This window comes from Rhincodon typus, chromosome 7 (assembly GCF_021869965.1).
Source record: "Rhincodon typus isolate 14 chromosome 7, sRhiTyp1.1, whole genome shotgun sequence".
NCBI lineage: Eukaryota > Metazoa > Chordata > Chondrichthyes > Orectolobiformes > Rhincodontidae > Rhincodon > Rhincodon typus.
Window position 1 is genome coordinate 4,649,737 of NC_063338.1, and position 26,278 is coordinate 4,676,014.

Here is a 26,278-nt window from a genome sequence, read left to right on the forward strand (position 1 = left end):
ATAAAGGAAGAAGTCTGGGTGTGTTTCTGTAAGGAATGTTCCAAACTCTGCATTGGATTTTTCTTCCTGCACTGACATTTACCACCAGACCAAAGAAAGCCGATCATGGTGTTTGGCATGGGTGACTGGGAGGTGGCACAAACAGACAATGTGAATGTGTGCATGAACTGCATTGCCAAGGGTCTCCCTGGGCATCAACCACTAGAGTGCATTGAGAAGTTAGATGACCATGTGAAACAGCTGTCAGTGTAGTTTTCAGACATTTCTTTGAAAATTTCACCAAGCTATGTAGATGGAACTTAAGTACAGATCAGAATGGAAGAATAGGTGAAGACTTGAATTTATATAGCACCTTTCATGACCTTGGGACACTTCAAAATGCTTTATATCCAATTAAATACTTTTTTGTTTGAAGTGTAGTTGCCACCGTGAAACACCATGGAACAAGCACAGCCTGCCTGTGTCAGATAATTCTGTTACAGTTTGTGCTCCTAAGACGAAAGAAGGAATAATGAGCATTGTGTAAGCAATGTGCTGAATGACCAGATCATCTGCCTCATTTTCTTAAGTGAGGGAGAAATACTGGTTGGGACCAGGCATCACATCAATGCTGATGTGAACCATGTTTGGAGTCAGTCCTCCTGACCCACACTCCCAAGTTCCTTTGAAGTCGGGCAGGTATGAGGGAGATGGGGTGGGGTCGGAGACCTCCCACTGTCTGCTGCTGAGCCATATCCCAATGACTTGAGTGTGGTGGAGGGAATGGTGTGGAAGAGTGGCAAGAAACTTGGAGATCATGGGCACTGATCTTTTTAATGTTTGTCCTCACCCTCTAGAACTCCATGCACTTTGGGGAGTCGGAATGTGATTCCTCCGAAGCAGAATGCTCCGACGCCACAGTGCGGAGAGGGAAGGACTGCAGTTTATCCACCTGGTGAGGGAGGTAGGCGGCAAGATCACCCATAGGAAAAGAACATAGAAAATACGGACAAAGACATACACGAAGACTATCGAGACTTCCCGAGGGAACATACTGCAATAACACAGACTCAGATACTCTTCGATATTCTGCAACATTCTGTGATGAAGTAATTGTAGAGTTCACTATCATTTCAATCAAGTATGGCAGGGATCCACTTTGTTGACTAATGTAGCTAGTGTAAACATTAACGTTCTATTTTTGTTCGACACTTCACACTGCATAAACGTCGAGTATTCTACAAGAGACGGAATTGCAAAGAAGATGGACAAGATGTCGCAAGTCTTAAATTTTTTTTTTTTTTGTTTTTGCATGGAGTGTAAGGCTCAGGGACCAACACGAGGCTGCACTGCTGTTCTGACCTGAGACTGACTGGGTCAGGAGACACCAAAGTGGGCCACGGTTGATGGGAGGATGCCCCTCCTGATCCTCTTCGATGAAGAGGAAACAGAAAAGATTCTGGAGTGTACCTGAATACTTCAGATATACATACATGAACCAGCCAGGAAGATCAGCTCAACCTGATGGCAAATGGATCATGGGACTGGAAGGCACTTAACGTCAAAATGTACTGCCAACTCTGGGAAAGACAATTCATTGGCGGCATTTGGAATTGCTGAGGCCAAGGTCAGTAGGGGTTGGGGTATATGAAAGAGCTATGTTTGTTAGCCTAGTGATCCAAGTGGGGCTTCCCAGCATCTGGCACAGTACCTTCCAGCTGCCTGGCAAGATGGGCAGACAGAAACAGGACGAGGCAGTTCTGCCCCTCAAGCCTGTTCTGATACAATGTGTCTGAGCCTTCACCTTGGTTGACCCCAAGTTTGTTCCATGCTCCAAGTTCACACCATCATTCCGATGATGTTCTTGCTATGCAGCCGGGCCCTGCTGTGCTAACTGAGATGAGGTTACTCTATGACCAAGAGCCTTCCAAATCAAGGTATTCATTTGCCATCGATTGTTGCTGCCTCTTTCCTGTCCCCAAACCTGGTACTGGATCCTTTTCTTCTCCCAGCAACGTGAAAAGCCTTGTCTCGCGATGTCAGAGGAAAATTGTGCAGTTGTACCTCCACACAGAAGCATCAGAACATCACCGAACCATTCCAGACTTCCTTGCTGCAGCATGCCAGCAGTCAGGGACAACAACAGTTTGTCTTTGCTTTTTTTTTTTATTTTAAGGGCTGGTGAATTCCTGGCACCTGTAAGTGAACAGGGACAAAAAAAAGTCAATATCAACCAGTTGTGGCTGTTCTGGCACAAGTTTGAGTGAAACAAAATGAGATTGAAAATCCCTGTATTGTCACAGCAAATTTCAGAAAGAGATACATCGCTGTTCCAGTGCAGGATACATTGTGTTGTGCAAATATTGAAATCTGCTGAGTTAGGCGGTCCCTTTCAGGCTTTTACTCTGCTCCTTATCTTCCATTTTACCGAGATGGTTTTCAAATCCCTGGCTTTTTAATACAGTAAGTAATCTACTGTATGGGTTAGCAAATCACAGGAACAAGCACAGCCTGCCTGTGTCAGATAATTCTGTTACAGTTTGTGCTCCTAAGATGAAAGAAGGAATAATGAGCAAAAGTGTGGTTGTGGGATTTGCCTGTGATCCTCTGCTAGAAAATTCTGCCTTTTCTCCCAATGTATAAATGGGTAAAGTTCTTCTGGGCAACATACAATGATGGCACTGTGCCCATTGAACTTCCCCTTACTGTCAGGTCACCCAGCAAAAAAAAAAAAAAAACAGGCAAGGGAGTGCACAGATTTCAGATGTAGAATGGCAGGGCTGTGACTATTCAGCAGTCACTCTGTAATTCTAGTTCCTGAGTTAAGGATTTGTCCACTTTGGTCCTTGCTAAGTGCCTCTGGGCCCCTGCAACTCTGTGTGTGTGTGTGTGTGTGTTTGTTAGAACCTGCTGCTCTCTGATACAAACTGCTCGCGGTGTTTCCCTAAGATGGATTGGCATAGCTAATTTGCCAGTTGGTAATGCTTCCAGGCAAAATTGTACTTTGTATATTACAAGTCCTGGAAACCCTTACAGATTCCATTCACTGACACATCTGAACCTCTCCATCTAAATGATGTGACACTTATGCCCTCAGATTTCCCTGTGCCTATCAGTGTTGACTGGATGGATGAATATTACCTGTCAGTCTCTGAGCTGCAGGCTGCTTGTTACTGATTAACTTATGATGTTAGATACCAAAAAAAATACAACTTGGTAACCAGTTCCAGGGATGGCAAGCAATTCCAGAAGAAAGCAGCACAGTCCTAGTTAAACTTGTTGCTTGGTGAGAGTGTACTGTAGCATGTGAATACCAAATCTCCAGGGCAATTTGGGGACCAAAGGTAAGGCCCAACCCTCCCTCAATGGCTGTGGAGTCAGCACACTCCACTATAAATAGCCAGAAGAAAGCCAATCCAATTTGACTCGTGCTTGCTTTTATCCTGTATCTCTGCTATTCCCTTTTCCCCATTTTGATTATTTTCAGCCAAAATTTAATGTATAAATTCCACCTCGGTAAAATATCAAAACAAGCTATTAGAAAAGCCTGAATTGGACAGTGATATACCGAATGATTTTTTTTTTTTCCGGTTTTGTTTACAATCTCTAGAAATGTAGACTCTGAACATCCTCACTGTAAATTTTAGCAGATGTGTAATTTTATGAAGGAAAGGTCATTACTGCCAAAGCAGTATCGGATCATTTTAAATTATTCCTTTGGTTCTGTAGCTGGACTACATCAGAATTGTTAATTTATCATTGAGGTTTTGATTGTCTTTTTTTTTTCTGTAGATCAGAATTTTGTTTACTCCCAGAAGGACCTTGAATCTATCTTTGTGCTCTCTCGGTTCCCATTGGGATTGACCATTCCAGGAGTAGGATTATATCAAGTAGTTCAGGAAATCTTAAACTGAATTGAGAGGGGGATAGTTGGGGCTGGGGAAGACAATGAGAAGGCAAGACCGAGCTGACAATTGGAAAAACAAAAAATTGTTGGATCAGTGTTGTGGGAACTGTGCCTATGTACCTCATTTCCAATGGCCCTGTATATCTTTCCAGAATAAGGAAAATGTTTAAAAGTACTTTTAAAGGGTGTATTCTTTCAGTATTATTTATAAGGATGTAACAATCCTTCCCTCCTATCAAGCCTAGAGACTCCAGCATAATCTATTTTATTGATACTGCCCTGACCTTCCTTTCCCAGTTTTCCCTGAACTGACCCGTCAGCAACAACCATCCTCTTTCTGAACCCTTACCGTGTTGGAAATGAAGATTCATCACTCCTTGTCTTTAACTTGGTCATTAGTAGCAATTTCCAAACTTGTGACCTCTACCAGCTAGAAGGACAAGGGTAGTAGGTATGTGGGAATTTCCTCCCTACAAATTCCCCCTCCAAGCCATTCACCATCCTCCCTTGGAAATATGTTGCCATTCCTTTATTGTCACTGAGTCAAAACCCTAATAATCTTCCTAACAACACTGACTGTAATGACATCCCAAGGACTTCAGCAATTCAAGAGCATAGCCTACCACCACCTTTATTGAGGGCAATAAAAGCTGACCCAGTCTGCAATGCCCAAGCCCCATGAATGAATAAAGAAAGTGACCTCAAATGTGTGAAGTGAAAGATTTCCAACTGTAGTTGGAAATCTTTTGTAGGAGGATTAATCATGTGGCCTTCAGTTCATGTTAGACACCCACCATGTCCATTCGCATGACAATTCAACATTAAACACTCACCACTTATACTTTTGGTATGATCCCTAACTGTTCTTTCAGCAATGTTTTATCACTACACAAAAAAATGTCCAAAGAAAACGGAATGAACAGTTTTTGTTTTATATTGCTGGCTATGGTTTTCCCCCCTGGAGTTCACTCTCAACAGTGTCAGCAAGATCAAACTTTAGTAATTCCTCATGTTAAAAACAACAGAAAATGCTGGCCATGTCCAGCAGGGTCTGGCAGCATCTGTGGAGCAAGACAGAAACATGTTTCAGGATGGTGACCTGATTATAGTTACAACATTTTTGGGTTTTTACTTCTGATTACCAGCATCTACAGTGTTTTAATTCCTAAGGGGTTGACAACCCTGGTGAAATGGCTAAGGCATAGCCTTTGCTTCCTCCTGATATTGTTAACACTTAGCCACCTGCTTATCAAATCACTCACCCACCCACCCACCCACACAAGACTCCTGCACTCTCAGCTCAGTTTAAATGTAGCTTGCAAATCATTCCCCCCAACAACCTTGCACTTCTAATTCACTAAGTCAATATTATCACCAATTTAGAACTTTCTCTACAATTTGTTTATTCTCCTCTTTTAAAAACAAGGTTCTTATAAAACATCAGTAATAACTGGATTTCTTTGCACTGTGGGCCTATGCTTGAAGCATCTGACAGACACACTGACTTAAATGTTGATTGCTGCTAAACTTCACACAGCCGTCTCATGCCTCCTCTGCTCTTCTGGATGGCCAGCATCAAGATCTTTCTCATCTCTTCCCTGTTCCTACCCTCTGTCCTGCTCTCACTGTTGCTTTCAGTCTCCCTACCTCACTCTCCTCATGTTCTTGCCCTCTTTCTTCCCTGCCTTACCCATTCTCTTTACCCTTCTTTCTTTGCTGCACACTCTTGCCCTTAGCTTCACCCTAATTCTCACACAGTCCCATCTTTTACAGTGTCATCACCATCACACTCCTCCCCCACAAACACAGACCTTTCCCAACCACACATACACAGATCACAAGATGATTCAACCAGATCGTTCTCCGAAGTGAAAAACAATCCTGCCATCTTTAAATAACTTGATATTATTGAGGATTGGATTCACACAGCTAGCCTTTCAACTGAGCTATTGCAAGGGTCATTTTTCAGCCAAGTCTGTTACTATTCAGGCTGAGATGAATATGGTGAATGGGGTTCTCATATGAGTGCATGACAAACAGCAACTCTGTGAACTGCAGTCCTGGAAGCTGATTTGTAGTGCTGTATTTGGTTTTAGGATTGTTTCTTGTCCTGGTCGGCACACTAGACAACCAACAACAGGTCCAAGAGATTACCTTTCACTGAAACCAGAGACCACCATGAGGCGTTCAAACCTTTATCCCCAGTGAGCTGCCTGTTTAAACTTCACTTGATGCAGTGGGTAGTGTTTCTGGGTTTCAGCCCCACTCCAGTACTTGAATGGTGTGTATTATACACAGCCAAACAGATTTTCAATTGATTCACCTGTAACAGGCAGTGAGAATCCCCTGGCCAGTCCTTCCCAAGAGGAAGCTGCAGCCCAATAGCCTTCCCCATCTTAAAAGACTCCACACAAAAGTTCCTGCCATGTCATTTTTGTTTGGAGGGTCTGCCATACAAATTCCCCATCAATTTTCAGCCATTGCAATCTTCTAGTTCTGTTCCAACTCATGAAGCAAAAGCAAAGAACATAGGACCAGACCCATTGAGCCAACTCCATCATTCAGTTCAAACATGGCTGACTTCCACCTTGTCTGCTTGATCCACCGTCTACCCAAGATCTATCTTCCTTCCATTTGGTTTGACTCACCATCCCAAACCAAAAGTCCTGTTGGTCTGTCTGCAATTCTCAATAGGTCAGAGCCTTTCCAGGAGGGAAAGAACAGCCCATTCTAAACCTAATGCCATTCAAACTGAGTGAGGCTGTCAAGAGGAAATCCAAATACAAACACGGCTGTCGAGGGGGCTGGGGAGGAGTTAACATTCTCAATTATTATATATAAGCCATCAGTAAAACTGGATGGGATTTTTTTTTTTTTTAAAAACTTGACTCGCATTCCACCAAAGTACCACATTGGCTTTCCTTTATAATGATTTAGTTGATCACATGTCCTCCAGTTGGTGCAGTTAGAGGGCCTCTTGCAGTTAGGAGACAGTATTGTAATTCCTTTTATATTAAATTTCAAGGTCCACCTGGCACCATGAACTCCAGACCATGTGATCTTTCCCCTCTGTGCACAGGAGTGGGGAGGTTGATCTGCCTCAATCTTCCCCACCTTTGAGAACATCAAAGCTGATTGTTTTAACTGTGATTATGGCAACCAGTGTACAGTGATGGGGATCAGAGATAGCAAAACAAAAAATGCATGGAATAAAAAGCCAGTGTACTGTATGAGATTGTGTGGATTTTTATACTGTTCTACTTAAACCAGATTAAGCATTTCCAGAGTCACCATCTGGGATATAGGGAGCTCACATATGAATGGGGTGTATTATCTCGGTCTCAAAGCACAAGATCACAATACTCTGGAAAAGCTACACAAAGGTCAATTTCTCACAGGGTCACATACTGAGCACTCTGATTAGGGTGACTCATACAAGTTCGAGAATGGTACTCATCCGCTCAAAGCTGTGGCAGAAGCTTGAATTGGTTCACCACCGGGAGTTGGGTTGAGGGGTCATGCCCTGGATTCATCTCCAAAACTCAACCTCAACAAATGAAGTGGTCAATCCAGTGCAGGAGCTTGTCCACTGATTGAAGCAGAATCTTGGTACCAATACAGTTCAGAGGAAGCTTCACCCTGTAAACAAACTATGCTGTTTTTGCCCCAACAAGTTTGATAGAGAAATGTAGCAGGCCATTTTAGGCCAGGTACATTATCTGTATACTGTCCTAAAATAAGGCTTGCCCTTCTCCATCTCAGAAGCTGCCAACTGCACCATGTGAACACTGTCCCTATTTCAAACAGCAGATATTCTACAAGCTGTGGATTGAAGTCCCTCAACTACACTGCTGTGCTTTCCTTTATCAATAGATATACAGTGCGTCAATCTGGGGTTTTAGCTCAAATTGTTTGTTCACGGAGCCTGCTTTACAAAGTCTAAGCACCAGCAACACTTGGGCTTGAGAATTAAACAATGAAGATGGACAACAGATTTATTTAAAATGCTTTATTGAAGTTTCCAAATTCTGCTGTACTTGTTTAAACAAATCACACAATTTAAACAAATTAGACTTCCACTTTGAGTGGAGAAAATACTGAAAAACATGCAAATGTAAACACTCCTTTGGTAAAGTGAAAGACCGGTCAAGATACTTTGGAAAAATGTAAATAAGCTTCAATCATTTCCCATGTTCCTGTTTACAGTATCTACAGTCTCAATATAAAACACATTCACAATATAGACAGAGCTTTGTGTATAAAAATTTAACAGCCCCATTCCTGGTTACAAATCCCAAAGGATTCCACTTAAAAATTATATGAAAATCTAATTATACCTGAACACAGTATACAAACTAAAAGTCTCCATCCTCAGCGACATACACTGGAATTTATACTGCAGTTACTGATCCTGGATGAATGCATGGCTTGTAGATGGCAACAGCTTGTTTACACTGGTTGACTCCCCAAGCCAGGAGTGAGCTGTGCAGGTGTGTACATATGCAGACAGTTCTGTTCCCAGGCCTTCCATGTTAACTATAATCAGTGGGGGCACTTGTATGTGCACACTGAAATTTCATTTTATTAATGCCTCTTGATATATCAATGTTACAAAATATGTGATCACCTCAGGACTATTTAAACTTGGTTTAAATCCACGTTGGACTAATTGGAGGAGAGTTGAAACTGCTCTGCCACTGAAGGAATGTCTCGTGGTTGAGCCAGAATATGAAGCACTGTACAGGATAAAAATTTGTCTCTGTACATGAAGTGGTTCTATATCTTTGAAAATAGATAGGCCAGTGGGCTTGTATTAAATCCATCCCAGCCTGTTCAGAAAAGCAACAGAAGAACTAATGGTGATCCGGAGTGTCTTTTAATCCTATCTGGTTACAATTGTGACTTGGTGACTTTGTTCACACAGAGAAAAAAGGAATTGACCAAGGATTTACAGACAAGTCACACTAACTTTATTAATGGAAAAATTAATACTGCTCCTCAAAATTCTTTTCCAACGGTCACCACTTTGTACAGCTCAGATTAATCCAGTATGGCTCTACATACATAACACATCTGGTTAACTTGGTTGATTGTGTTGAGGAAGTAACAAAAAGAAAGCAATAGATTTGACAGTCCATGTAGATGCGAGCAAGGCCTTTGATAAGGCTGTACGTTGCCAACTGGTCAGAAAAGTAAAAGTGGAAAGTTGCATCCAAATAAAAACCAAAAGAACTGTGGATGTTGTAAATCAGATCGAATCCAAAATTGCTTCAGACAGCATTGTGGCAGAAAGCAAAGGGCAATGGCCCTTGTGTTTTTTTGTGAATTGAAGATCACTTCTTTGCATTTGCAGTATAAATAACCAATATGGATTTAATCGTACACCCTTCATTTAAGAGGCTTGCAAATGGTACAAAAACTGTCTGAGGTTGACACTGAGAAAGACCGAGGAGCAAAGGAGATTTAATCAAGGGAGTCTTAATATTTTGAGGGGCATGGATAGTGTACGGGAAGGACTTATTTCTGTTGGCAGATATCAATAAATAGAAGACAGATTTAAGTAGAAGGACAAGGTTAGAGTCGTGGAGAATTTCTTTCATCCAGAGATGGTGGGTATCTGGAAAATGCTGCCTGAGACGATGGTAGAAAAAGGAAAATAGACAAGACTTGAATTTACAAAGTGCTTTTCATAATCACAGGGCCTTTCAAGATTTATTCTTTAAAAGTATGTAACTAACTAATGCAGGAGAGTTATTTATCTCACACATATCAACCACCACCCTTACCAAAGAAGAGATAATTATGGGAATACCTCTAAATTTCCTTCCATCCAGATTTGCTGAGAGTGTGGGGGACAAGTGATCAAAAACAATATCCTAAAATTTCCAACCCGATGTCTCATTATAATGTAACACCCTCGCAGGACCTGATGGGATCGATCAACTCAGCTTCCTGCATCACACATGCCCAACTGATGATCCAATTAGACTGGTCGGATAAAGAGCGCTAGTTAAATCTACACCTCACCCAGTATTAGTAACAACCACCCATTCTCGCCAACGTGGGAGCCCCACCATCTGTGGTTCATCAGAAGGCCAATCACCACCTTTCACATGAGCATCTAGGGATGGACAATAGCTGTTGGTGGTGTCACATTCCACAATGAGAAATATCTCAGGCCCCAAACATGCAGTCAGTTTTCCAGGTTCACAGCATGTTCGATGCTTTAATATTAACAACATCCCTCAAACTCTACCCAAGGAAACCCCTTAGCGCAGGCAGGTGAGAATAGTTTAATTTGGGATTGTGGTCAGCCTGGACTGGTTGGACTGAAGGGTCTGTTTCCCTGCTGCTTGACTCTGACTTCAAAAAGGTTAAGATTGGTGTTAAAGACTGATTAAATAAACACACTCATCATCTTTGATGAAGTCCAAATACAAAAAGGGGCGCTGGGAGCTCATGCTGGAACCCTACAGCTGTTTGCAAGGCAGCGAGAGATTGGGCCAGGGGAAGAATGTGGGTGCACGTCTGATCACAAAGTGGCAGGGTTGTGAATACCAAAGGAGGGATAAGAGCAGCAATGACATGGCACATCGTCGCCAGGTGACACTCCATTCCGTGTTGTTTGATGGCTGGGGGCTTTTCAAAGGTACAGTAACGCAAGTGTTGAATTCAAGAGGAGAACAAAAGTTTAACAGATAGACTTCCACATCAAGTCAAAGGTGTGTAACTGCCTTTCAAAGTTCCTTTGTAATACAGACAGTGCTGCATTTACTTGGGGGTACTGAAGGTGGGGCGAGGGGGTGCGGGGTGGGAAAGAAACACAAGTAGTAATTATCTTACATTTTCCTCACCCATGCCCACCACCCTCTTTGGACTCTCACCTCTTGCCCCTATCTGACCACGGCATTAATATTATGACTTTTTACATCCGGTTCTGATTATCATCACTGAAATGGCTTTTCATCAGTCCCTTCCCAGGATCTGCTGGCTTATCTTTAAAACATTACATCTTTAAAAATACACTTCAATCTTCTGGCTGTTAAAAATGATGTACAAGATCCTTAATTATCCTGGGCTGTGCGGTCTCGGGTAGCACAGCCACCAGTGTTGAGGTCAATGCCTCAGAGCCAACTACTACTCATGTAGATATCTACCATTCACACATGCTGTAAATTTGGAATTCCTTCCCCCTCAGCCTGCACTGTGGAATCATAATTTGGATATTTACTATTAAAAATCTTGTTGAATGATGAAAATAAAAATAATTCCCTTTTGGTTTCCAGGCTTCAGCTGCTCCATTTAGTCTCATTCATCCCACCTGACTTGAACACAATATTAAAGAATTGAGGCAGTTTAGAGACACTCAGAACATGAGAGGGGTGCATGTCACTAATCTGGCTGCAGGTAGCAACAGAGGATAGCAACACTGTTGCCAGATCACCACAGAGGTGAGCAGGCTAGATGCATAGCTAGGAGTGCCATACATACTCACCAACACCTGTCTGTTTCCCGTCCAATGACAGTGATCTGCCAATTGTGTCTGATCACTAAATTGCTGAACTGCCAACACAAACAAAACCAAGAAGTGTGTGGCATAACTAAAAAGCACCAGCAATGGTAGATTGAACTGGAAGGGAGAGTTTAAAAATAAAACAGGCATCACAGGCAGCTTGATTTTTCCACAGCAGGAGATACGATGGCCCAGTCAGAAGGCAGTTTGCCACCAGCAACAGTTAGTTACCTCAAGTCTCGAGGGTATTTGGCACTACTGCAATCTCCCATCACCAGTTAAGGTTGGACAGGAGAAAACATTAGTGTCTTTCATGACCTCAGAGCTTTCTAAAGGACTTCACAACCAATGAAATACACCTGGTATGTAATGCCTGCTGTAATGTATGAAACAAGGAGAGGATAGGGACCAACTATAGATTGGACTGTTTGATTGGAAATCCTTTAGCTTCTGAAACCAAAATGTCCTGTTCCCTGCCCTGGAAGGACAGGTGACATTTTTTGCAATTTACATCTAGATGATCTGCACAATTTAGGTCTTTGACAAATAACACCCACAGTTCTGACCAGCTGAGGCCTTACTAGATTTAAAGCAAAAATACTTGAGCTTGTCTCCAACGCTTACAGCCACAACTGAACTTCTTTTAATTACCCGTAAGACAACAACCTACTCAAATGTGATTGTATACTTAATTATCAGGTGTTGGACGCCTTTTACAAGTGGAGAAGTAATAAGCGGGCACCTACCAGCTCAGACAGATGCAGTTACGGTCGGCTGAGCTTCAGGAATCAGAATGGGTAGCTTGCAGGCAGTGCTTTGAAGACTGTGGTATTGTTCAAATTTTACTGGACAGGCTTCTATGATATAAATAAAACTTCATATTTTAGAAAGATTGTTTCTTCAGATTAAGACTGTTTCATACAATAATAAAACTATAAATAACAAAGAGGGGTTAGCATCGGTCATCTCATCTTCCGGTCATTATCCAAGTGCCCGTTTTTGACCTTTCCGCCCAACTGCAGATGCTGGTGACTATAATGTTTGATGAGAGCTCCAGGGAGAAGTGCCACGATGGCTATGACCAGCAGTTTCATCAGGATGGACCAAGAAAACAGGTTATCCAGTGTCGAGATCTCAGACAAGATGCAGCCAGTCTGCACGCAAATGAAGTTATAGGGAAGGAGACCTAAAAGAGAAAAGAATCTGAAGTATTTCCTTTGCTAAAAGGTTTAAAATTCTATCCTCCCCCATTGAAACCATAATTTCTTACTGGGCTGGGTTGGACAAGGTCAGAAGTCTCACAACACCAAGTTATAGTCCATCAGGTTTATTTGAAATCACAAGCTTTCAGAGTGCTGCTGCTTCGTCAGGTGAAGTGAAGATAAGCACACAGGCATGGAATTTATAGGCAAGAGAGATTAAAAGATCGTACAAATGGTGTGAGTGAAGTGTCGACAGGCTGAATAATAAGTCTCTGCAGATGATCAAAAGTGTCAGGCGGTGAGAGTAAAGTGTCAACAGCTGAATAGCAAGTGAAGGGATGACCTATAATCAGATTAAAGGAGGCAGAGGGATAATTACAAAAAATTAAAAATGAGGTGGTGCTGAAGAAACAATGATAGGTATAAGAGTCACACGCTGAGGATCTAACCAAAGTAACAAGTAATCCAAAACTGTACAAACTATTTAATTTAAAGAGATCATAAGGAGTTATGAAGGTGGCGGCGTCAAAACAGGACAGTAAGGAAGATACAGATAAAGAACAGTGTGGTGGGGTCAACTGTGGCGTGATATGAACACAAGATCACGGTTGAGGTTGTCTTCATGGGTACGGAACTTGGCTGTCAGTTTGTGCTCGGCGATTCTGCATTGTTGTGTGTCTCGAAGGCCGCTTACCTGATGACTGGATGCTGAATGTCCTTGACCGCTGAAGTGGTCCCTGACTGGGAGGGAACATTGTTGTCTGACAATTGTTACACAGTGTCCATTCATCCATTGTCATAATGTTTGCATGGTCCTTGACCTGCCCGTCTTCCCTCCCACCTACCCGCCCCTCCCTCCTTACTGACCAACTGACCCATCACAACTCCCTACCTACACTCACCTTTACCAGCTTCATCCCCGTCTCCTTGACCTTTCCATCTTCTCTCCACCTATCTGCTCCACTATCTATCTTCTATCACCGCCTCCCCCTCTCTCTATTTATTTCAGAGCCCCCTTACCCTCTCCCATTTCTGAAGAAGGGTCCAGACCTGAAATGTCAGCTTTCCTGCTCCTCCTTTCCTGCTGTGTTCATCCAGCTCCACACTTTGTTATCTCAGACTCCAGCATCGGCAGTTCCTACAATGTCTCACCAGTATACCATGCCTCGTGGCATCCTTCCCTGCAGCGTTCGAGGTAGACAATATTGGCTGAGTCACAAATATCTGCCATGTACGTGGTGGGTGGAACAGATGGGTTGACCATCATTATACAGAATAGAACAGACTACTCCAAAGAACCGTACCAACAACTGAACAACCAGGAACCCTCCAGGCAACTACCTGTCAACCAAAGAACACACCCATCAACTCAACAGACTGATCAAGACCTTTGATCCAGAACTTCAGAGTGTCCTATGCACTCTCAGCTCACGTACTTCCTGCATTGGAGACTTCTACTGCGTTCTGACATTAGACAAAGCCAACACACCTGGACACTGCATTGTATCAGGCAATTGGACCCTGTGCGAGAACCTCTCTGGCCAAGTCGAAGGTATCTTGAAACTAATTGTACAAGGAACCCCCAGCTTCTGTCACCACACTACAGAAACTCAGCACCCATGGACCAGACAAACCAGGAACATTCCTCATCACGATGGATGTTTTGACACTCTGCACCAGCATCACCCATGATGATGGCATCACTGCAACGGCCTCAGTACTCAACACCAACAACTGCCAATTTCCAGACACTTCATCCGCTTCATCCTGATCCACAACGTCTTCACCTTCGACAACCAGGTTTTCATCCAGGCACATGGAACAGCCACGGGGACCAAATTCACACCCCAATACACCAACATTTTCGTGCACAGGACCTGCGACCAGCACTATACATCAGATACGTAGACGGCATTTTCTTCCTTTGGACTCATGGTGAGGAGTCACTGAAACGACTACACAATGATATCAACAAGTTTCATCCCACCACCAGACTTACCATGGACTACTCTTCAAAATCAGTCTCATTCTTGGACACATGCATCTCCATCAAGGACGCACGCCTCAGTATCTCACTCTACTGCAAGCCCATGGATAACCTCACAATGCTGCACTTCTCTGGCTTCCACCCTTAAAGAAGCCATCCCCTAGGGACAAGCCCTGCATATACACAGGACCTGCTCAAACAAGGAGGGATGTGATGGACACCTAAAGGTGCTGAAAGACGCCCTCATAAGAACGGAATACGATATTCAACTCATCAATCGCCAATTTTGATGTGGCACAGCAAAAAATCGCAACGACCTCCTCAGAACACAAGACACAGGACGTGACCGATAGAGTACCCTTTGTCGTCCAGTACTTCCCCGGAGCAGAAAAACTATGCCATATTCTTTGCAGCCTTCAACATGTCATCGATGATGAACATCTCGCCAGGATCATCCCTACGACCCGACTTCCCGCCTTCAAACAACCGCCAAACCTTAAACAGACCATCATTTGCAGCAAACTACCCAGCCTTCAGAACAACGTAGCAGATGCTACGATAACGGATGAATGGACACTGCGCAACAATCGCCAGACAGGAGTGTTCCCTCCCAGTTGGGGAACACTTCAGCAATCAAGCACATTCAGCCTCCGACCTTCTGATGAGCATCCTTCGAATATATAACACAGAATTGCTGAGCAGAAATTGAAAACTAAGTTCCATACCCATGAAGACGACCTCAGCCATGATCTTGAGTTCATGTCGCGCTACATGTAACCCCGCCATACTGTTCTGTATTTGTAAAATCTTTCTTACTGTCCTGTTTTGGCACCATCATCGTCACCGTCACCATAATTTATGATCTCTCCACCTTAATTAGTTTGTAGAGTTTTGGATTACTTGTTACATCGCATAGACCCTTAGCACGCAGCTTTTATAAATATCATGTTATTCCAGCTGTTTGGTTTGTTTCCAGCACCACCTTATTTTTAATTTCTTGTATTTATCTCTCTGCCTCAATTAATCTGATTATAGATTATCCTTTCACTTGCCGATCAGCTGCTGACACTTTACTCACATCATCCGACACTTTTGATCACCTGCAAAAACTCATTACTCAGCCTGTTGACACTCCACTCACCATTTGTACGATCTTTTGATCTCTCTGCCTACAAATTCTCTGCTATGTGCTTTTCTTCACTTCACCTGATGAAGGAGCAGCACTCTGAAAGCCTGTGATTTCAATTAAACCTGTTGGACTATAACCTGGTATTGTGTGACTTCTGACCCTCAGGAAACCGACAAACATAAACAGTGAGACTGTAGGCTAACAACGAGAATGAGCACAGATCCAAGTTGAATGTTTCCTTCTATCTGTTAGACGAGGGAAGGTAAATGGACAACAATCAGGAGGAACCATGATAAAAGCTTCCTCAGTTTCATTGAAAGCTCTCGGTATCGGTTAGACAGAGCAAAGCTCCCATGACGTTTCCTTCCCGATATTCAACAGCATCGCCCAAGTACACAACAGGCTTCACAAATCTGGGTTACAGCACACAGGAAATGAACATTTGATTGCCTATTCACAGGGTCTCAAGGTGAATGGCCGCCATTTCCAAATAACAACCTGAAACAAGTAGTCATGACTTAAATTCCCATCCACCTTTGCAATAATCGTCCATTTGATCCCTTCAGCCCAGCTCCCAGAATTGTTATATTGGATAAAGCAGTTATTTGTCTAATTGTAACTGTATCAGCTCCTGCATCTCATTTAGTATCTTTATCTTGCCTTTTTTAATAAAAATACACACATTCTTTATTTCCAAATAAACATTAAATTCCACTTTGAACCCTTTGAGTGGAACTGCCTCCATCACAATCTCAGGCAGCGCACACCAGACCCTAACTACATGCCGCCTGAAAAACTTCCTTATACCACTGTGATTCTTTAACCAATTACTTCAAATTTGTGCCCTCTTGTTCCAAGTAGGAAGGTTTTCTCCCTATTTAGGTTGTCTAGACACCTCATGATTTTGAATACTTTACCTAGATCTCCTGTCAGCTTTATCTTCTCCAAGGAGAACAGGCCCAGATTCTCCATTTTATCCCTATTACTGAAATTCCTCACGCTCAGAAAAATTCTTGTAAAGATCTCTCCAGTTTATTCACATCTGCCCTAAACTGTAGTACGTATAACTGTACTCAATACTCCAGGTGAAGCTGAACAAGTGTCTTGTACGAGTTCAATAATATCTCCTTTCTCTTGTACTCTCTGCCTCATAAATAATGGCTAGGATACTACGTGCTTTGTAAACTGCTTTCTCAATCTGCCCAGCCAACTTCAATGACTTATACACTTATAACACCCAGGTCCCTCTGCTACTGCACTTACTTTAGATTTTCACTCTGTTTGATGTTCTCTCTACCAAATTGTATTACTCCACACCTCTGCTTTGAACTTCATCTACCAGCCTACTGCCCTAACTTGTCAATGGTCTACTGGAGTTCCACACTGTCCACCTTGGAGGTTACAAGTTTCCAAGTTTCTATGATTCACAAATCAGGAAAAGCAAGGTCCCAACAGTGCATCCCAGAGAACTCCACCTCAAACCATTATTCTTCAACATCTTTTCACCATTACTGTTTCTTATCCCTCAGCTAGTTTATAACCACATTGTTACTGTCTTTCTTCCAGGAGCTCAAACTTTCCTTAAATCTGCATGGCACTGTATCAAATGCCTACAGAAAGATCATGTACACCGCATCAACAACATTACCTGACTAACCCTGTTACCTCTTCAGAGAACTCCGGGAAGTGCTCCTGAACCCGCATTTATGTGACTAATCCTCATTGTTTTGATGTATTGCTTCTATAATTTTGTCAGCCACTGAAGTTAAACTGACTGATCTGTAGTTATTTGGCTTACCATTATACCCTTTACGAACAAGGGTATAATGTTAGCAATATTCCAGGCCTCTGACAGCAGCCCTTCCTAGCACAAGGAAGACTGAAAAAATTACTACCGCCTCTCTAGATTCTAATTATACAGGAGCGGGAATTAAAACATCCACATGCAGGGTGAAAAACAGAGGCTAACTGCCAACTCGAGGACGGACCAAGAAAGACGGTTTGACTTACGTGCCGAGTACATGCAAAACACGGAGATGGGGTGAAGGGGTTGTCTTTTACATTGAGATTTACAGTAGGAATCATAGCTCACCAATTACAATGGAGAAGAAGAACTGCATGAGAGGAACATTGAGAATGGGAGATGTGATGTTTAGGAACCAGTTTGGAGTCATTGGGAAAAACCTGAGGAACAAAAGGAAGAAAAAGAGACTGTTCCTGTTTTCTTGCACCTGTAAGTAGAAAATCAGAAAAAGAGAGGCAGAATTAATACTCCAACATGGTAAAAACAACTCTACAAATGTTTTTGATATTAAATGAGCAAATTATAAATCCACAAACCCTGGACTGTTTAATCAATTTCAGCGCCTGTCTGGCTAGGTTTCTCCTTTTCATCCATCAAGTAAAACAAAAACAAATTCCTTTGAGAGTTTGTTATAGTGGAATTCTATGATTTTTTTAAATATGGTATGCGAAAACGTACAGTTCTTTACTGTTGGCTGGTCGGGCTGCTTCCTTTGTCTCTGGCCCAGCTCAGGATTTCTGGAACTGATGTCAAAGTTTCCCCAGAGTACACAGAGTGAGTGAAAGGATCTCAGATGAATGAAACCATTAGCTCTGCAGGCTCCCCTGCCTTCTCAAGGCCAAGTAACTGGTGCACCTGATATCAGAGGCTCAGTGTGTTCAGGAATAAGTGTATGAAGCAGGAATGTTAAATTTCACTTCTTTGTTTTTAAGAAAAAGGACCATTAGCAATGTTGAGTGACAGTAGATAAATCAAAATTCCAGGTGCCCTTGAATTGCCCCCATTTAATTACCTTATTTCAATAAACCTGACTGAAAGTACCTTAAAGGTCCTGCATCTTCTGCAATATTGCTCTGTACACTATAAATATATCTTTGCGTATTATTATAGTTCATACTGCTTTATACTGGAACAGAGCAGCAAGAACCAGAGTGGCTGTGTGAAATCAGAACAGAAACCATGTTGGCAGCAAGCCTGAAATTTGGCTGCAACTGCTTAATGAGTTATAGCACTTATATAGAAACAGGAGTTAGCCACGTGGGATCTGCTCCACCATCGTGTGATAATGGCTGACCTTCATCTTCAAGCCCAATTTCCCCACCCTGACTCCCCATTTCTCTCTATTCCCACAGGACTAAAGGTCTGTCCATCACATCCTTAAATATATTCAACGACAGAGCATCTGCAATCCTTTAGAATCAGGTAGTTTTAAGATCTCTGCACCAATTTCTTTCCAAGCACAAAAATGAAGGTCATCAGTTCCTAGGGATTTGTCAAATTTTAGTCCAAGTTTCTACAGTTTCTTTTTCTGATATTAATTACTTTAATTTTCTCACTTATTAATTACTTGGTTTCCATCTATTTCTGATTTGTAAAGTATGTCTAATTGGGTGAAGACAGAAAAATATTTGTTCAAAGTCTCTCCAATTTGCACATTCCCTTGATAATTTATCCTACCCCTGCCTCCAAGGGACCAACAATTAGTTTAGCTACTCTCCTTTTTATACACTTGTAAAAGTTGTTTTGCCCCTGGATATTCTTGGCTAGTTTACCCTGATTTTAACTCTTTCCCCTTCTTTAAGGATCCATTTTACTTTGATCCATTGGTGCTTCCTAAAATGGTTCAAGTCCTCAGACTTATTAGAATTCTTCGCAACATTATAAGCCTCTTCACTGAAGCCAATACAATTCGTAACTTCATTAGAGTTATCCATCCATAGCTTACTAGAGTTTTTGCTTTGTTTTAAATGAAACATCATTTGAATTGATTCTTTAAACATGTCCCACCGTTTTTATTTATTATTTTATTTCATGGGATCAAGGCTTCATCAACCAGGCCAACATTAGCTACCCAACTCTTATTACCCTTGAGCCAAGCTGCTGCCTAGACCAGTTCAGAGGGTAGTTGAGTCAAGCACATCACAGAGCTGGAGTTGCAAGTAGGTCAGAACTGGACAGTAGATTTCATTCCCTGAAGGACATTAGTCAACCAGCCTGGTTTATGTGATAATCGATGAATGTTTAACAGTCATTTGCACAGCCAATAGGCTTTATTAAAATCACTGAATCTTTTAAATTCCACGAGCTGCCGTGGCAAGATTTGAACCAATGTTCTCAGGACAAAGGTCTGGGCCTTTGGATTACCAGTCCAGTGATATTACCACTACTCTCATATCCTTCAAGTCTATTTATCCAGCTCTCCCCTTGTCCCTCTGCAATTGGCTTTAAGTTTAACGTTGTTCTTGGCAGAATGTCACTTTTACTTCCCTCACCCACCTGATTTTTTTTCTTAAAACACAGATTATTAACCCTGCCCATTGCACAACACTGAATTGCACATAGCTTTACCCCTTACCGATCCCACAATGTATCAAGACAGTTTTCTTGAAGCAAAACCATTTGCAAAATCATCTTCCAGATCACCTTTGCCCATTTAATTGCTCCAGTCTACATTAAGACCAAAGTCCCAGTAATTACATTAGAACTTGGTCCAAAGGTAATAATTTCTTGTTTAATGATCTATAGAACTACATGACACAGCCTATTAACTAATCCCCATAGCATTTCCAGACTCTTGCTATTCTTACTTTTCAAGCATACTGATTCTACTCTTGATCCTATTAAACAAGATATTTTCTCATGACAGTCCTTTACTGGAAGGACTATTCTCATTTCCATTCTGTCTTTTCCAAACGTACCGTGGATTATTTACTTCTCTACCTCGGTCACCCTGTAACTGCATCTCTGTAATTGCACAGAAGTATAAACCATTTATCCTTTTGTACTAATGGATCTATCTTACCATGGATGCTTCACACTTTTGCACAGAGTCTTAATATTATTTTACTACTACTATTCGCATGGATCTTGTTCACTGATTTATCATGTTAAACACTCTGTTCCTTCCTGTCGAACTCTGCATGACTTTTACACAATCGCAACATTGTTCTATGGCCTTGACTTCACTCTTTGAACAGTATCTATTCCCTTGATTATGTCAGCCCCTATCACTACCACATTCCTATCATGACCCCGATTTGAATGGCATACTGCACCATGATCAAGCAACAACTTCTATCAGTCAATATCAAGAGGGTTAGGCCTCCCTACCAGCTGAATTCATTGTCACACATTCCAGTCTCTGACCATTAACTGAGTCAGAAGTTCTAATGGGTCTAAGGAACTAAGAGACGTGACTGCGTCTTGGAATAAAGTATCCAGATAGCAATTCCCCTTCCTGATATGCCAAGTGTCAGTAAATCAGAGTCCAGCTGACTGACTTTGGGCCCAAGCTGCAGATACTCTGAACATGTGGCTGTCCGGAACTATAATTCATTCCACAAACTCTCATCTTGTAGGCATAGCACACTAACTGCTCTGCTATCAATCACTCATCTTAATAGCAAGATACAGTCCCCTAGTCTGGAGACAGAAGAACATCATTGACCAGCTACTCAAGGTAGCTTTCCCTTTGCACCAAATTCCCACATAAATGCAGTTTACAAAGCATCAAGTTCTTGGTTTATTCCGTAGAGTGGCAAACACTTGATTTATAAAAAGAGCTTACAATCCATATCTAAATTACAATTAATCATTTTTCTGCTATGGCGACTAACACCTATTCAGGCTAGCACTTAACACAAACTGCCTGGAAATGGCAGTTAATGAGCTACTTGGGTTAGCCTGCACCTTTCATTTTGCAGTTTTAAAGTGCTAATTCAGTCTAATAGTTCTAAATTATAGGTCAAGAAGTAAAGAGAGAGAACCCTCCCGCACATGTGCTGTGTGTAGGCACCCTTTCTGGAGATTTGCAAAGTGTGTCACACTTGCCTTGCATCATCTCCTCAAATTCACTGTCACTCATCTGCAACCACCCTGTGACATCCATCATCCAACTGCCTCCGGACTTAGCACTTGGATCACAGACCACACTGTTCTCAGACCACCATACTTTCTGATTATTATTTATTCAGTACTTCAGTGATACCCTCTGCTTCCACAGGAAGACTCCTTTCATTGTACTTCATCAACCCCACTGCTCTTTTTACTTTCCTCTTACTTACTGAGACAGCCGTTGCCAAAATTTTGTAATATTTTGAAAATAGGTGATATCCATGATGAGCCACAGTGCAATGTCTGCTCAGGATACAATACAGTTCACTTATTCAGCCCCTTAAACCTACTTAACCATCTAGTTAGATCATAGCTGATCTGTACCCCAATTCCACATGCTAGCTGTTGCTCCAAAATCCTCAAAACCCTTCAAAAATTCAGCCTTAAAAATCATTGACCTCTGCCTAGCATTTTAGGGGAGGGAGCTGCAGATTTCTACCTATCTTTCATGCAACAGAACGCTCTTCTTAATTTCACTGACTGGCTTCTTCTAACTTTAAAATTCTGCACTGGATAGCTTCCACCAAACTATAAAACTTCTCTGTAACAGCCTATCAAATCTCTTATTTTCAATTAGGTCACACCTCAAAGGAATACAACCCAAGTTCATTCAATTCGTCCTCAATTCATGTACACTTGTCCAAAACCTCTGGATTCAAGTCTCTCTCCAGGCATTTAGCACATAATCCAAGTTGATACTTCAGCGCTATACTCTAGGATGACAGGTTAAACCTCCATGATGCAAAATTTTACACAAGAGTTCCTCTAGTGCCTTGGTCTATATTTATCCTTCAACTAATAGTTTTAAGTAGTTCTTTATCTTAGAACTGCTTGTGGAGTCTTTGCTATATGCAAATTGGCTGCACATTTGAACTGCGGCTTAAGGAAATTTTTGAAACATCCAGAGTTCAAAGCAAGCTTCTATCCTCCCTGTTACTATACTGAATTTACTCCACCATATGAAGTCAGGGCGATTAGATTATTTACCTTTTGTTGTAGCATTGAGAGTCTCTCAGGAAATCGTTGCACCACAAACTGTTTACCGTATGTCTTGGAGAGCAGGAAGCAGAAGGTTGCTCCAATTGCTGTTAAAACACAGCACAAGGCAAGGCCCAGCCATGGTCCAAATAATGCACCTGCTAATATATTCTATATAAAGAGAGAGGCTGCATTATTGAGGAATGATTAACTATTTATATCTACACAATAAATTTTCTGCAACAGCTAAAAGACAGGAGACACAGGAGAACAGAAAGTGCTGGAAATACACAATGGGTCTGAGGATCACAGACCTGAAACGTTAAATGGAGTTTCTCCCTCCACAGATGCTGCCAGAACTGCTGAGTATTTCCAGTATTTTCTGATTTTATTTCAATTTTCTAACATTCACAGTACTATGAAAGGAAAACATTGAGGAAGGCCAAGTAGCTGAACATAATCCACCACTGCCAGAGCAGGGCACTCCACAGATTCAGCTGAACTGAAAACTGTCAGCTCACATAGTTAATAGCCAAGTCAAAGCAAATGGCAAAACTCACTATAGTGCAGGAAGGATAGACCGGTAACAGCAATGCTGAAAATTAATGTAACGCTATAAAAACACAAGCTCAAATTCCTGAAAAAAAGAGGTGCCAAGCTGGAAAGGGATTATTGAACCTCAAACTGTAGGGTTTAGCAAGCCAGTAAATCCTAGCTGATTACACAGATCTCAGTTTAAAAACTTGAAAACATGATTAATCGTCTGTTTAAAATGACACCAATTGAGAAAACTGCTCCCTAACAAAACCAAAAATTACTGAAAGCATTATTTAAAAATGTTTTGAAATCTCAACTAAACTCAAGTGAAAAATGTTATTCAAGGATACGATGCCGAAGACGGAGGTCTGAAAATCTTGTGTGACAGGAATTAATCATTATAGTACTTCTGATCGCTAGTGAAATACAAATGCCTTTAGGTCACTTTAAATAGGTGGAATTACTAAACTTCAAATCAGTAGAAAAGTCATTTTTCCCTGCGTTTACCTTCTACTGACCGTGAATCAATGCATTTGTATCAAATCACCAAAATGACTTCAGTATTCAGTACAGCTGGTGCATTTAATACACAATGTCTGTGTTTGCAGCCTTGCTGGATTCTTTACGTGCAAAGGGAAGCACGTGGCAGTGCTTTGCAAAATATTTTCCAATGTGACGCTAGTTCAACACTCCATCTTCTTGAGGACAATCAGAGATGGGCAACAAATGCTGTTCTTGTCAAGAACACCCACGTCAGATGAACTGGTAAAACACTTGAAAATTAAAATGGACCCAAACATCAGCAAAACTAAATAATAAAGCAATAATAGCAATAGCCATCATGTAAATATTTGAGTTGGTACATCAGATATCACATTTTTCTATTTAGATGACATATGTTCCCAAAAGTACTTTTAAATATTACTTTATATATTTCTGTAAGTTTCAGAAAAGCTCTGTATAATCCGTGGTGAAAGAAGACTCAGCCCCTCTGCCTCCACTCTTTCCAAAACTCTCCCCACAGTCATTTTGCAGTGCCTCTCATTAACATCCCATCTCCATTTATTCACTGAGCCGACCTACTTCCAACTCCCTTCTTCTGACACTCACTCAAGAGACACTATCCCCAATACCTCTCCCTCATCCTCAAACCTCCTGTTTCATTGCTAGCTGATCTCCACCTTCTTCCCCCCCCCCCCACCCCAACTGGTGATTTGCTGAAGACATGGTTCCAACAAGCTGCCAGGTCTGGGTTGCTGTAAGGCTGAGTGGTGGTTCCCCTAGATCCTGCTCCTGGCCTTGTTACCAACTGAGATTTTCCAGTCCAAGACTTTTTGGTGGCTTTCAGCAAGCTGGAGCAAGACCCAGCACAAACCAAGTTCTCACTAAGCCAAAACAGGCCAAGACATCCCAGGTTCAATCCTTACTCCATTAGCCAATTTCAAACAAAGTAGCAACTGAAGCACCATAATCGCACTGAGCAATACAGGGCTATGGGGCCAAAGTCATCACAAACACCCAAGAATCTCACTGCTGATTGTTAACAAACTGCAATCCTGCTAGACAGTGTGCATATTTGGACTCAAGTTTTCACAAAATTACTCATGTCCAACTTGGCTGCATTAAATATCAAGTATCATAGCTTAATTTCAAAACTGCCCAAAAAGGGTACGCCACGCCCATAAGATAGTTACTTAGCATTTTTAGGAGAGGAAAATTGTGTTGCACAGAAGGCAGCCACGTGTTCGACTGTACACGTGCCACCTCTCGAAAGGAGTTACCACTTAGGCCCATACCTTGTAATTCCCCGGTACCCTTAGAGTTTTCTTCAAATATCTGGACACCTCTCATTCCCCCACCCCCACTGTTCACAGCATTCTACATCAGAAGATCACAGAATCCCTACAGCGTGGAAACAGACCCTTTGGCACAAGTCCACACCAACCCTCAGAGCATCCCATCCAGACCCATCCCCCTATAACCCACATAACCTACACATCCCTGAACACCACGGGCAATTTAGCATGGCCAATACACCTAGCCTGCACATCTTTGGACTTTCTAAACTGTACTTTGTTACTTCAATGATCTTTCATCTACTGAACAAAAAATTTGAATATTCCTTATTTAAAACTCAAAGAGCTTTGATATTGCCAATATATAAATGTAGATTTTTCCACTTGTCAAAACTACTAAATACAAGATGGTCACCAATAAATCCAGATAAGGAATTCAGAAGAAGTCTCTATAGGTGATACTTCCTATCACAGAGTGGTACCAACAAGTAGCACAAATGTAGTTAAGAAGAAATTCAGGGAGGAGAAAGGGATGCTCATCAGCTGAGCTGACATAAACTAGGAAGACTCCTGTCCATCATAAACACGGACATGGACCAGATGGGCCAAATGACCTATTTCTGTGCTATAAATACTACATAATTTAACCACAGCCGTCTTTAGTGTTTTTTTACGGAACAGTAACAGCCTCCAGGCACACACCTAATGAAAATGTTGGTGTTTCTTTTCCTTGCATTGTCAAAATACCTCACATTGTATTCCCTGGAAGTCATTTATATTTACAGACTTTCACATTGCAACACAGCTGCCCAGGCTCAATACTTGCCAGGAAGGAGGAGCCAGGGATTGCAAAGGTCTGTTTGTAGAGGTATGCACTACAGAACAGTAGGAGTACATAACCAGCATGCTGAGCTCTGTAGGATTGCAGCAAGCCAGCAATCGCTCGCAGTTCTTCCAGGTCAGATGGAAATGTCAGTAACCTACAGAAAGCAAAAGAAAATAGCATGATTGCCCCTATGAACTGACAGCACAACTGAATTAGATTCATATACATATGTAATCTCATCCAAGTAGACTTCTTATCTAAGGAAAGCATTTAATTATCTGTAAATTTTTGAATTCAGGACCAAAGGTGATGAATAAAACTCAGTGGAGAAAACCATCAAAGTTGTAAACAAGTTAATGAGGAAGTACGGATCGTTTGACGTTAATCTTGGTTCTTAAAGATCCTCTTGTATGAGGTGAAGAGTACCATAGCTGTGAAGTCTGGGGAAGTGCTTCAGGCAACTCCAGGCACTTTAACTCCATTTCAACAGATCGGAGATTTCAGATT

General features: G+C 41.8%; 2 protein-coding genes across 13 annotated transcripts in view; one reads left to right on the top strand and one right to left on the bottom strand.

Annotated features, from left to right (window-relative positions):
- si:ch211-45c16.2 (mitogen-activated protein kinase kinase kinase 13) overlaps positions 1-7,116 on the top strand; it is a 72,256-nt gene extending 65,140 nt beyond the window's left edge. Inside the window, exon 13 of the mRNA XM_048598565.1 lies at positions 837-7,116. Coding sequence (XP_048454522.1) covers positions 837-938 — 102 coding nt within the window. The 3' untranslated portion in view covers positions 939-7,116. The remainder of the gene's footprint in view (positions 1-836) is intronic.
- Positions 1-26,278, bottom strand: part of LOC109924607 (transmembrane protein 41A) — a 30,822-nt gene that overhangs the window by 968 nt on the left and 3,576 nt on the right. The window contains exons 2-7 of one of the 12 annotated variants that reach the window (XR_007262408.1): positions 25,772-25,925; positions 22,622-22,783; positions 17,810-17,948; positions 12,146-12,585; positions 2,044-2,175; positions 830-931 (exon numbers count right to left, since the gene is read on the bottom strand). Coding sequence is in view for 4 of the 12 variants with exons in the window: in XM_020524603.2 (XP_020380192.2) it covers positions 12,362-12,585; positions 17,810-17,948; positions 22,622-22,783; positions 25,772-25,925 (679 nt within the window). In the remaining 8 variants the exon portion in view is untranslated. Of the gene's footprint in view, positions 1-829; positions 2,176-4,888; positions 4,948-7,880; positions 12,586-17,809; positions 17,949-22,621; positions 22,784-25,771; positions 25,926-26,278 lie in introns of those variants that run through there. The other 11 variants (XR_007262406.1, XR_007262410.1, XR_007262407.1 and 8 more) reach the window with 11 other exon arrangements.